General features: G+C 61.3%; 1 protein-coding gene across 1 annotated transcript in view; it reads right to left on the bottom strand.

The window, feature by feature from the left end:
- Positions 1 to 3,938: 3,938 nt before the first annotated feature.
- Positions 3,939 to 13,002, bottom strand: part of TBCB (tubulin folding cofactor B) — a 16,703-nt gene continuing 7,639 nt past the window's right edge. The window contains exons 3-6 of the mRNA XM_042894404.1: positions 11,563 to 11,811; positions 8,252 to 8,330; positions 6,339 to 6,370; positions 3,939 to 4,057 (exon numbers count right to left, since the gene is read on the bottom strand). Of these exons, the coding sequence (XP_042750338.1) occupies positions 4,022 to 4,057; positions 6,339 to 6,370; positions 8,252 to 8,330; positions 11,563 to 11,790 (375 nt within the window). The 5' untranslated portion in view covers positions 11,791 to 11,811 and the 3' untranslated portion in view covers positions 3,939 to 4,021. The remainder of the gene's footprint in view (positions 4,058 to 6,338; positions 6,371 to 8,251; positions 8,331 to 11,562; positions 11,812 to 13,002) is intronic.

Below are 13,002 nucleotides of genomic sequence, written 5' to 3'. Positions count from 1 at the left end.
CCTCTCCTCTCCTCTCCTCTCCTCTCCTCTCCTCTCCTCTCCTCTCCATGCACTCACACAAAGCAATGTGTCCAACCCACAGGAGGTGCTGCAGGAGCTCACTGAGCAGCACTCACTGTCACACACCACCACTCCTATCTGCAAAGTTAATTAAGGACAGAATTACGTTTACCTGCACAAGTCAGCCTAGTTTTCACAGTACTATCATTCACGTAAGCCTAGATTAACTTCACCCCTTCTCAACATTGGCAATTTTCTGCAGTTCAAAGGACAACAGCAGCCTGCAATGAGCGACTTCCGAGGCAGCGGCCGCCCGCAGCCCAGTCAGACCCACCTCTCACATGCAGACACCAAACCAGGCACGGCTGCAGCCCTGGCACCAAGCTGTGGGCTGGCAGAAGCCATGGGTTCTGTAGGGCAGGGGCCGCCAGCCCTCCACTCCTCACCTCACCATCGCCATCACCGCCAGCCCCAGTCCCAGCCGTGCCTCCCCATCTCCCAGGCCGGGTGGTTTTTCCCACTGTGGATCCCTGCAGAGATGTCCAACCTGTGGCTCAGGGCCTTGAAATGCAGCGCATCGCTGTCAGCCCTCTGCTCCCTCCTGGACCCGTCGCTTCTCCCCACGGCTCACACACAGCCCCCTGCCCACAGCCCCACAGCCAGCCTGGCACCACGGCACGGGGCACAGCAGGGCTGCGACCTCGCTGTGTAGGATCAGCTCAGCCCCAAGCTGGGCTCTGCCCCCGGCACTCAGCTCTGCCTGGGGAGCCACACTGACCTCCTGGCCACATCCACGCTCCGCCCAGCTGGGTCCCAATGAGCCCAGAGCCCAGATCTCAGCCCCGGCCGCTCAGCTGCCTCAATCCCCGCTGGTGATGGCGCTCTGGGGATAACGGGGGCAGCTCCCTGCTCGTGAGCATCAGCCCAGCAGACCCTGCAGCAGGCAGGTTGGAGCCTTTAAGGCCCCTTCCATCCCAAATCACCCTGGGATGCTGAGGGCACGGCGTTGCACCAGCAGCTCTCGGGGTCTGGCCACCAACACCCGAACTCTGGGCTCCCCATATCCCCACTCCTGTGGGCTGTGACAGGCAGCAAAGCTTCACCCCGTCCCATCCCACCCCCAGCAGAGCTGTGTGCACCCTCAGGCAAAAGCAGCCCCTGTGCTGGGCTGGCAGGACATGGGGAGCAAAGTGCCACCTCGCTGCTGGAGGAGTCGGGGGGCTCAGGACACTGCAGCGAGGGGGGGAAGGCAGGAGCTGCTCTCACAAACCACCCCTTCCTAAGGCGCTCAGCTTCCCAACCCCACAATATCTGCGCCCTGCAGCCAGCACAGAGCCGCCCCCACCTCCCAGCGCCGCCCTTGTAAGCAGGAGGAGGAGACGGGAAAACGCCGTGTCACAACTGAAGTCAGACGCTTCCGAACGGCCCTTTAAAAACACGCACTGATACCCAAGAGAAGCGATTCACGGAGGAGCCGTGCAGCTCAGCGGGGCTCATGGCACCACCAGAGATCATCAGATCGCTGTGTCTTATCTCGGGCCAGGAGCAAACACGGTCTGACAGCAGGGCTGAGCTCAGCTCGTTTCACAGCACCTGCGGTCTGCCCTCCCTGCAGCCGGCAGTGCAGCAGCCCCGGTGGCCCAAGAGGCGCCCGGTTCCCTGGGCTGCAGGCACAGAGTGCGGCCAGCAGGGCAGGGAGCCGCTCGGCCCCTCTGCTCCGCCGCGGGGACAAAACATGCGGAGCACTGCGCCCAGTGCGGGGCTCCCGGTTGAGGGCAGGCGGGAGCTGCCGGGGCCTGGAGCAGCTCCTGACGGGGGCGGGCTGAGAGCCCCGGGCCGTGCGTGTGGAGGAGAGGAGGCTGAGGGATGCGAGCGGCGCTGAGGGGATGCGCGGAGGGCTGGGGCCGGGCTGTGGAGGGCGGCGGGCACGGGCTGCAGGCTGGGGAGCTGGAAGCGCTGTGCTGAGGGGGCACGGAGCACAGGGGCTGCAGGGTCTCCTTTCTGCAGGTACCCAAAGCCACCTAAAGGGACGCTTTGTGTGGGGAACGGACCGGGGGAGCTGCAGAGGTCCAGAGCCTCGTGCAGGACGCGGGGCGGGCAGCTGGGACGTGAGGCGGCTCTGTGAGATAATCGGATTACTCCTTCCTTTAAAAGATTAATAGGACCTGAGCCGACCCCCCTCCCCTTGTTTGAGAGCAGCCATCTGGAAGCACGGCCCCGTGCCCCCACGGAGCCGCAGAGCCCATCTGCTGCCCCGGCACGGAGCGGGGGGACGTGGGAGGTTCATAGAGGAGCACGGGGCGGCGGGGGGGGGGATGGAGCTGCGCTCAGTGCGGACCCGCTGTGCTCCAAACAAAACGCTTACAGTCCAGCTCCAGCCGCAACACGGAAAGCAGCAGGGATGCCGCTGGAGCAGGAGCAACGCCAGCGCTTCGGGCAGCACCGAACGGGCGCCTCTCCGGCTCTGGTCGCTGCTCACAGCCTCCGTGAGCAACACACAACCGCTGCACTTTGCGTTCCTTCACACGTTTCTGCCCGGCCCTTCCCGCAGCCCTGAGCGCCCTCCCCGCTCCAGGCACCGGCCCCAGGGCCAGGCAATGCCCGGTTCAAAGCGAGTGAGAGCTCCTGCCTTCACCTGGCACAGCCACGGCCCCCACAGCACGGGCTGCCCCACGGCTGGAGCCCCGCAGTGCTGGCACCACGCTGGTGTCGCTGCACACGTCAGACCCGCTCCCAAGGAGCCGCGGAGAGGCTCCAGGACAGCAGCAAAAGCAAGGCAAAGGGAGCAAGGAGAGGGGATGAGGCTCGGGGAACGGGGACCATCTGGCACAGGAAGGCAGCAAGCAGCAGCCTGTAATGCGATTAAGTCTATATTTAACATGCACAGAGCTCCCTCAATCTCATGAATGAGGATTTACCTGCTAATGATGCTGGTTACTCGTGGCCGTGCCAAGCAGGCCTGGACTCTCACATAACTGGGCAACACCAAGAGCAGTGGAGGAAGGGGGAGCGGAGCGCGGCACCGAGCCCTGCCTGCGCCCTCCTTCCTCCGCCCCGCGCCCGCAGGAAGGGCTCTGCACAGCCCTCAGCACATCGCTGCTGCCACTGAGCAGCACAGAGCTGTGAGCAGATGGCAGCACGACCCGCACGCAGCCCCGCAGCCCGGCAGATGGGGGCTGCGAGGTAAAGGAACAAAGCAGCCACACGGAGCAGTGGGTCGTCTTCCCAACGACGGAGGCACGAGCGGCTGCGTGAGGACAAGCTGCACGCAGACCAGCGTGGCAAGAACTGAGACTGCAGGCACAGGGAATGCATACAGGGCATTCCTGCCATGCCTTCCTGCCCCAGACCCGAAGGGAAGCAGCTGGAAGCACAAAAGGAGCAGTCGACGTCACAGCCGGGCAGAGGACCGCGCAGGTACGGCTCCACTGCTTGCACCGGGCTGTGCCCAGCCCTGAGCAACTGGCTCTTCCCTCCTTCCATGGCGAACAAACCTAGCCCTAAGCAGCTCATAGAGAACTACCACCCCTCCTTGTAGGAAATGACCCGTCCCTCCCTCGCCCCATGCAGCCATAGCCGAGCCTGGCGGTACCGCGGCTGTCGGGTGCTGCACACAGGTGGGCTGCAGTCCTTACCTTGGGGGAGGCACAGCCCCAGCAGGGCAGCCCCACACGTGGCACTGACCCATCCCAGCTCACCGCAGCACGGCTCCCGGCCCAGCTCTCACCTTTTGCCACTTCCCAACAGCTCTCGCCCCACCGGAGCACAGCTATGCATCGCCGCCACTCTGCAGCGCGGCACAGCCTCGCATTGCCCACAGCAGCGCTGTGCAGGCCCAGGAAGGCACGCAGCAGCCCTGTGGCTGCACGCCTGGGCACCACGCTGACCTCCCCTGCGTGGGGAGAGGCGCTGGGCTGGGGGGGGGGGGCATGCAATGAGCAGACATGCAGCCGGAGATGGAGTGGGAGGGCTGGGATGCACCCGGGGCGATGCATGCAGCTGGGATGGAACACACAGAGTGTCAAAAACGCACCACCTTTTTGGGTTTGGCTCCACGCTGCATGAGGAGGAAATAAAAGGTCGAGAGTTAGAGCTCAGGGTATCGGATGGCGGCAGGAAGAACCGCTCTCTGTTCAGCCACTGCCACCATCAGAGCTGGGTGTGCATTCACCAGGCTGCAAGGCCACGTACAACCAGAAAGAGAAATGCATTCGGACCGATCTAAACCAACGTGTGGAGCCTTAACAGAGGAAAGCAGGCAATGGAGCGTGCTTTCAACCCCTCAATGTACGCCGGTGCCACCGACCTGGCTTCCAAACTGGGCTGATGCAGCAGTTTGGGCTCAGGTCGCGCTGGAAGGAACACACAGCCGCAGCCTCCAGCACTGCACCAGCATGGCTGGGGGTCCCCAGCAGCCCAGCTCCATTCCCAGCCCACACAGAGCCCTGGCACAGCCCCCACGCTGCCCACACTCCCACCCTCTGGACCCCACAGACTCAGAGCCGCGGGGATCAATGCTCTCACTGCAGCAGGGAGCGCCCTGCTCCCCTACAGAACGGCTGCTCCCACTGGAATGGACATCATTGGTTCTTCTCATTGAAAGGGAAATTTTGGAAGGCCCCCAATGAAAAGCGGGGCAGGAGGAAAAACGAGGCAACTCCAACTCTTTCACCCCAGCAAGGAGCAGTGGGTTGAAGCAGCCCTAAGCTTTGCATTCAGGAACTCCCAGCCTGGTGGCTCTTCCAGCAAGCCTCTGCTCCCCAGCAAAGCCCACATCCTGCACTGCGCTGCCCCTTCCCTGACAGCAGCAGGAAGCCACCCCTGCTCCATGCACTGCACCCTCACTGCGGGAGAGCAATCCTGCACAGGGGGCCCTGAGTCCCGGGGCCGCAGAGCTTCTGTGCTGCACCCACCTACAGCATCAGCCTCTTAGGAAATGGGGCTCTGTCACCACAGCTGAAGGAGTGCTGGGACAACGCTCTGACAGCAGTGCTGCTGGAGCCAGGAGTCGCAGCTGATGGCTCCTATGGGCCCCATCCCATGGGATGCACAAACTCAGGCCGCCCCAGGAGGCACGGCACTGAGCTCAGGGTGTAGGGAGGCGGTGGGAGCAGGGCTGTGTGCCACCAGGCAGGGCAGCGTGGGGATGCAGATGTCAGCGTGCTGAGCCCCGGGCTGGGCGCTGCAGGGTTGGGAACGCGGCCCCGAGGCACCGGGAACCAGAGCTGCTGTCAGGGATGTGGGTGTGAAGGGCCATTGGGGCAGAGAGGCTGCCGTCAGGGGGTGCAACACCAACAGCATCCCCAGAGCAGCAGCGCCAAGCGGCTCCAGCAGGAGCAGTGTGGCAGCACCGACCCTAATTCACCGTCAGAGCCTCAGGAAGGTAAGGGAGCCGTCAGGGGGCAGCAGCCACGGCCCCACAGCGCAGAGCCCCGGAGCCACATCCTCCCGTTCCTCCAGCTGCGTGTTCAGTGCAGTGCACAACTGAAGCCAGAAACCGAGATGCCTCACATCACAGGTGGGGAACACGGGGGAACGAGGGGCCACCAGCACAGAGGCTGCAGCCAACAGGCAGATGCTGACACGGCAGCAGGAGGCCAAGCGGCGCTCGGCACCCTGTGAAATGAAATGCCCCCAATGGAAGGCAGGAAGGGGTTCCCCACCCCACGCTCCTGGAACCCATGGGGCTCAGAGCAGTGAGCATCAAGATGGGGACCCACTTCGATTCCTGCTGCCCTGAGATGCGGCACCCACAGATGCAACCCAGCCACAACGCCTCGAGCGCTGGGATTCCTGACCAGAAGCACATGCAGGTTTCTCCGTGAGCCCCACGCGCACAGCAGTGAGCTGCTTTCAGCTCCTCCAAGGCCACACTGCTCCTGCAGGGGTGGCTGTTTGTTTTCCCTGTCTTTAAGGAGCACAGGCACAAAGCACACGGGCTGTGCGTGCAGCAGTGCTGCTGAGCTCGGATCAGTGAGAGCAGCGCAGACAACGGTGCTGGGAATCTGCTTCTCTGCACCTGACTGGTTCCTTGCCATTAACCAAAACTCTTTTCTCGGGGGTTTGAGAAGCACACTTTGCCGCTGCCATTCTCACTACAGTGAGTGCGGCTCGGTGCTGCAAAAGGCCAAAAAGAGAGAGGCAGGAGGAAGGCTGCCCTTCCAGCAGGTTTTGTGCGGGTGCATCTGCCTGCTCCTCCTGGAGCTCTCACAGAGGTGACAGATGGTCATGAAAGTAAACCCAGATGAATGGAACGTGCAGATCTGCCTCTCCACTGCCCCGTGCTGCACAAGGAGCCGGAGGCAGCGGCTCACAGCGTGGGGTCAGTCAGCACTCACCAGTTTGCTGCCTTTGGCGGCGTCCAGGGAATCTGCAAAGGGAAAGAGAAACAAATCTGTCAGTGTTGGCGCAGAGGAGCCGGTTTCTGTACACAGAAAGGACCCACCACGTGTTTGTGGCAGGCTGAAGCAGAGAGCGAGGAGCTGTGGATAAATAAAGCAGGAAATGGGGCTGCGATGGTGCACAGGTGTGGAGGCAGAGGGGCTCCCAGCAGAGCTGCAGGCACCGCCAGGGGGAAAAGCCACAGTGCCAACACAGCTCGGGGGGCGCCAGGCCCTGCAGCGTGGCCTCTGGGAGCGCACAGCAAAGCAGCACACCGACCTCTGGGCTGCGGGATGAAGCACAGCACAGCTCTGCCCCAGGACAGCACAGCCAGAGCCACACACACTGAGCAGAGCCAGCTCCCACCTGCCAGGGAGCAAATCCACAGCGCAGAAGAGCTGTGACGACGTTTGCTGCCCAACGCCCCCCTCCAGGTGCTGACAGGACAGGATGCCAGCTGGAATGGAGCTCTGCAGCCCCCAGGAGGCCACATACCTGCGCTCAGCATTGCTGCTCTCTGCACCAGCGCTGCGTGCAGCTCGTGCTGCCGTGTGAGCATGGAGAGGTGCCTGCATTGGGCTGCCCAGTCCCAGCCCTGCTGCACTGCAGCTGCTCGGCGGGCACAGAGCTGCATGCAGGGCCAGGCAACCTGCACAGGTACTGCAGAGATGCAGCAACGGTGCTGCCATTTCCATGGCACCTCCTGCAAGCACTGGCACCTCCTGCATGGCTCCTCCTGCCTCCACCTCCTGCCTCCTCCTCCTGCCTCCTCCTCCTGCCTCCACCTCCTGCCTCCTCCTGCCTCCTCCTCCTGCCTGCCACCTCCTGCCTCCTCCTGCCTCCACCTCCTGCCTGCCACCATCCCCATCACCCACCACTCCATGCTGCAGCACTGAGGGCTGAGAGCAGCACTGCTGCAGAGTGCTGGGCAGCACAGCTCCATCCACACGGCGTTACTGAATCAGGGGTGAGGATGGAAGCAGGTGGCTGCAGGAGAGGGCAGCAGCACTGCCTGCAGTGACAACAACCCATGCTGGCAGCTCTTCCCAGAGGAGTGCCACCCCTGATACAGGCCAGTGCCAACTCCTCCCTACAGACTCACAGTGTGCAGACATAAGGAGAAGTGGGGAAATTCCTTGTACTGGGTGCTGAATACCAACTGGGAGTAAGAAAAACTGGGCTTTTACCTGGGAAGTCTGATCCCAGAGTGAAAAGATTGTACAGGTGCATATTATATACATTTCCATTTCCAACCCATCACCAACCCCTGCTGCCGTGGGGCTCAATAACAGCCTCACGTTGTGCTGGGGGGCTCGGCTGGGAGATTAGGAGCAATTTCATTTTGGAAAGAGGGGTGAAGCACCAGGGAGTGGGGGATCACTGAGCTGGGAGGAGCCCCAGAACTGTGGAGAGGTGGCACCTGGGGCAGTGGGCACAGTGGGATGGGGATCCTGGGGGGCTGCTCCAACCCTGAGCTGAACGGTGGCTTTATTTGCCAAGCAAAGGGAAATTTCAGTTTCCAGAAGCCATGAGAGGGGGGAAAAAAAAACAAAGGAAGCAACCCCACTTGGAACCAGTCTATGTTCACCAAACAGACAGAACCCCTCAGTCAGCACACGCTGCCTGCAGGCTGTCCAGGGGGGGAAACCGTCAGAGCTCTTTTCTAGCATCCCCAAATGCAGCACCAAACAATGGCTCAGCAAAAACAGCGGCTCAGAGGAAGGGAAGCTTGGCCAGAGGGGACAACGGCCCCGAGCACCAGCAGGAGGCTGAGGTAGGAGGCATTGGGAGGCAGGCCCAAAGGCACCGCAGCCGAGCCGCCCAGCCCCGCACAGCCAGCTCCCAGCCGCCCCCAGGCCCAGCGCCTCACCTCGCTTGGGGACCTTCATTGCGGCCGACTCCGGGGTCTCTGGGGACGTGGTGTCAGCTCCATCTTCAAACACCTGGATCTGGAAAAGGGTTGATGAGATTGAGTGCCAAAGCCGCCGTGCGCTCAGCGCTGCTGCAGGTTCTGCCGCGGGTTTGTGTCTGAATGCATTGAGGTCTCGGAGCGCCGGCAGCCAGCGGGGGGTTTGGGGTCCACAGTGGAAGCTGCAGGCTGTGCTGCCAAGGCTGAAACACAGACATGTCTGAGCTGGAGGGAAGGGCAAAGCAGCCACAGGCTGCAGGCTGTGGTTTGTTGCTGGGGAAGGAGCCCCAGTGCCAGCAGTGCGCTCATGGGAGAGATCACACAGCTTGTCCACGGGATCAGACCCAGCCAGCAGGGGTTCATGAAAGGCAGGTCGTGTTTGACCAACCTCATCTCCTTCTACGACTGGGTGACCAGACTGGTAGATGAGGGAAAGGCAGTTGATGTATCTACCTAGACTTCAGCAAAGCCTTTGACACGGTCTCTCACAGTGTCCTGCTGTGGAAACTGGCTGCCCGTGGCTTGGACAGTTTTACCCTCCGTTGGGTAAGGAACTGGCTGAGGGCCGTGCTCAATGGTGGTGGTCAATGGGGTGAAGTCCAGCTGGAGACCTGTTACAAGTGCTGTCCCCCAGGGGTCGGTACTGGGCCCATCCTGTTTAATATCTTCATTGATGACTTAGATGAAGGGATTGAGGGCACCCTGAGTCAGTTTGCAGATGGCACCAAGTTGGGAGGTGGTGTGGATCTGCCTGAGGGCAGGGAGGCCCTGCAGTGGGATCTGGATCAGCTGGATCGCTGGGCTGAGATGAATGGGATGAGGTTTAACAAGGCCAAGTGTGGGGTTCTGCACTTTGGCCACAACAACCCCATGCAGCACAAAGGCTTGGGGATGAGAGCTTGGATGAGTGTGAAGAGCAAAGGGAGCTGGGGGTGTTGGTTGGTGCTGGGCTGAACACGAGCCCACAGGGTGCCCAGGTGGCCAAGAGGGCCGACGGCATCCTGGCCTGCATGAGGAATGGCCAGCAGAGCAGGGAGGGGAGCATCCCCTGCACTCAGCTCTGGGGAGGCTGCACCTCGAGTGCTGGGTTCAGTTTTGGGCCCCTCACTACAAGAAAGACATTGAGGGCCTGGAGCGTGCAGAGAAGGGCAACAAAATGGTGAGGGGTGTGGAGCACAGGGCTGCTGAGGAGCTGGGAATGTTCAGAGTGGAGAAGAGGAGCTCAGGGCAGAGCTCACTGCACTGTACAACTTCCTGAAGGGAGGCTGCGGTGCAAAAGGGTCTGGCCTCTTCTCCCAGGCAAATAGCAGGAGCCGAGGAAACGGCCAGAAGTTGTAGCAGAGGAGGTTTAGGTTGGATATGAGGAGAAACTTTTTCTCTCAGAGGGTGGTCAGGCAGTGCAATGGCTGCACAGGGAGGTGGTGGAGTCGCCGTCCCTGGTGGTGTTCAAGAGGCGCCTGGATGAGGAGCTATGAGAGATGGTTTAGTGCTTGTGGTACTGATAGGAATGGGAGGGGGGTTGGACTGGATGATCTTGCAGGTCGTTTCCAACCTTGTGATTCTGTGATTCAGTGTGCTCCCAAATGGACAGAAGGACGGAGATGGCGGCACAGGAATCACAGCAGCCCCACCAGTGCTGAACACACTGAAACTGCAGTGCCCACAGTGGGAAAAGGGAAAGGCTTCCCTCATGGCTGCACTGCGAGCGTGCTTTGAACTCAGGCACCATCAGCTGAGCCACCTCAAGAGGCACCATTTTGCACGGCCACACGATGAGGACGCAGCTGGAGATGAAACCTAATTGTAAATCAGAAGACCTGGAACGCCACGAGGCCTCATTGATGTCTGTGTTATGGGGACAGCAGGAGGACGGGGGAGGTGGCGCCGCTCCAGGGCTCCCCGCAGCCCTCTGTGCCACAGCAGCGCGCTGAGGAGCGACGTCACCTCGTGGTGCTGCCCTGCTGCCAGAAATGGCAATGGAGGAGACCTGCCTGCACACAGCACGTGCTGAGCTCCTACCCACGGCACACAGACAGCAAAAGCTCAGCAGCTCAACCCAACTGGTGGATCACATTTACTGTAAGGTGAGCAGTGTTTAGGGGGAGCTCTCTGACCGATTTCCAGGCACCCAGCCCTGGCAGCTCAGGGGCAGCGTGCAGCAGGCAGGCTGGTACTGTGCATTACAGAGGTCACTCCCAGGCTGGTGCTCAATGGCTCGACGTGCAGATGGAGATCGGTGACAGCAGCGCCCCTCAGGGGTCAGATCAGTGCTCTTCAATACCTTCATCGTGGCACTGGCAGTGGGACCAAAGGCACCCAGCAGTCTGTGGGTGAGCCAAGCTCGGGGGGCAGTGGGCACCCCAGGGACAGGATGTCATTGGAGGGACCTGGAAGCTGAGCGGGGAACCTCATGAGATCCAGCAAAGCCGAGTGCAAGGGCTGCACCCGGGTCAAAGCAACCCCTGCCAGGGGGTCAGGGCAAGCTGGGGATTGCGGGGATGGAGTTCGGTGTGCTGAGATGGACCTGGGGTACTGGTGGATGGCAGCTGGACAGGAGGCAGCAGTGCGCCCTCACTGCCCTGAAGCCAACTGTGCCCAGGGCTGCATCCAAAGCAGCACAGCCTGTGGGCTGGGGAGGGGGTTTGCCCCTCTGCTCTGCACTGGGAGGCCTCACCCAGAGCACCGTGTCCAGATGTGGGGTCCTCAGCACAGGAAAGACACAGACCTGATGGAGTGAGTCCAGAGGAGGGCCACAAGAATGATCCCACGGATGGAAAACAAAGAGAGGCTGAGAACTGGGGCTGCCAGCTGGAGAGGAAAAGGCCCCAGGGAGAGCTGGGAGCAGCCTTCATATCTAAAGAGGTCGTGAGAAGGGAGGGGACAGACTCCAGAGCAGGGTCTGTATGATAGGACAGGGGGAAATGGTTTCAGACTCGAACAGACTCAGACTGGGTGTAAGGAAAAAGTCCTTTACAGCAGGGTGGCGAGGCACTGGCTGCACAGAGAGGCAGCGGCGCTGCAGAGCCAGGCGTCAGGGGATGCAGCTCTGAGCACTGCTGGAGCTGTGGGTGTCCCTCGCTGCAGGCAGTGGGACCAGAGGGCCCTTAGGGTCCCTCCCAGCTCAAAGCACTCCGTGTTCTGTGCAGTCCCAGAGGCTGGGGGTGAAGGACGGGCATTTCCTCCCCCAGCACTGGGTGCAGAGCCACGTTCCTGTGTGGGGCCGGGCAGCCCCCGAGCCCAGCAGGCAGAGGCCATCGCAGAGTGCCGAGTACCTGTGACTGCCGCACGAAGATGCCGTGGTTCTCCTCGCAGGTGAAGTATTTCCTGCCCTGCACGGTGCCATCATTCTTGCCCTTGGCTTCGTCCAAGATGACCCCGACCCATTTGCCCGTGGCAAACAGGGTGGCCCCGACGTAGGCTACGGTCCCACGGTGCCCCTTCCCGATGACCTCCACCCTGGAGCCCACCTTCAGGGGTTTGCCGCTCGTTTCCGTGCTCATCCTGGGGCCGGCGCTGGATGCCTGCGGGCAGAGGGAAAGGCAGCATCACCTATGGGGGTGGCAACAGGGAGAAAGGGATGGAGGAGGGCTGCGGGGCGCTGCAGGGCAGATGGGGGGCTGTGGGATGTCCTTCCTTCTGCTGCAGCTGCCCCAGGAGCCGGGCAGCAGGAGCGCTGCCTGCTGCTCAGCACACAGCAGCACGCCAGCACACAGCCCCTGTTTGGGGAGGCTTTGAGGACTGCAGGGCAGCTCTGGCACAAGATGAGCTCGGCAGCAGACGTGGGTGCGAGTCTGTGCCTTATTGATCAGGTTATTAACGATGCTGACCATCTTCAGAGCGCGGATGAGAGAGCAGCTCAGTCGGAGCTTGAGACCCTTGGTGTCACTTCCAATAGCAATCGCTCACATTAAGTGCAATTCAGGGAAGGAGGGAGCAGACACGCATTGGGATCTTCTCCCCCTCCTGCCTGAGGAAATCAGATGAGATTAAGCCTGCTCTGCCACAGAGCTACACTGACTTCCCCTCATAGTTGCTGAGGCGCTGCTGTGCCGATCGCCTCTGCACAAACCCGGCTCTTGAAAGGCACTCAGCACAGGGCCCTCTGCAGCTCAAACACAGCCGAAATCATCTGCACCACCAGAGCAAAGCACAACATTATGCAAATCTACTGCAGATCTGTCGAGCCGTCTGAAACAACTGCCAGCTCAGGTACTGCTCCCTTCCAAAGATGCATCGCCAGGGTTCCAGCACTTTCCTTCGGAACGGAGACGGGGTGCTGCAGCTCTGCTGCATGGGGAGAGCGTGAGAGGAGCTTAAAAACAGCAGAGCAGGGGCAGAGAGGCTGCAGGACAGCCCTGCAGGAAGGCAGCTCTCCCACCCCACCTCACTGCCCGAGGTGTGGGGCAGATGTGAGGAGGAAATGCCTCATGGTGAGGCCCTGGCACTGCCTGGAGCTGTGGGTGCCCCATCCCTGGTGCTACCGAGGCCGTGGATGGGCCCTGAGCTGCAGGGGCACCCAGCATGCAGAAGGGCTGGGGTTGGGGGGCTCCTTCCAGACCAACTGTGAACTGGTTCTGTGGTTTTTGATCATTAAGGTCCCTTACAACCAACCATGCTGTGCTTCTGTGGTTCTCTGACCCTTAATGTCCCTTCCAGCCCAACCAGGAACTGGTTCCATGGTTCTCTGACCCTTAATGTCCCTTCTAAACCAA

This window comes from Lagopus leucura, unplaced genomic scaffold, assembly GCF_019238085.1.
Source record: "Lagopus leucura isolate 7727_CA_CO unplaced genomic scaffold, USGS_WTPT01 252-0_obj-0_obj, whole genome shotgun sequence".
NCBI classification, from domain to species: domain Eukaryota; kingdom Metazoa; phylum Chordata; class Aves; order Galliformes; family Phasianidae; genus Lagopus; species Lagopus leucura.
The sequence above is the reverse complement of the archived record's forward strand: the minus strand, read 5'-3'. Positions and strand labels throughout refer to the sequence as shown.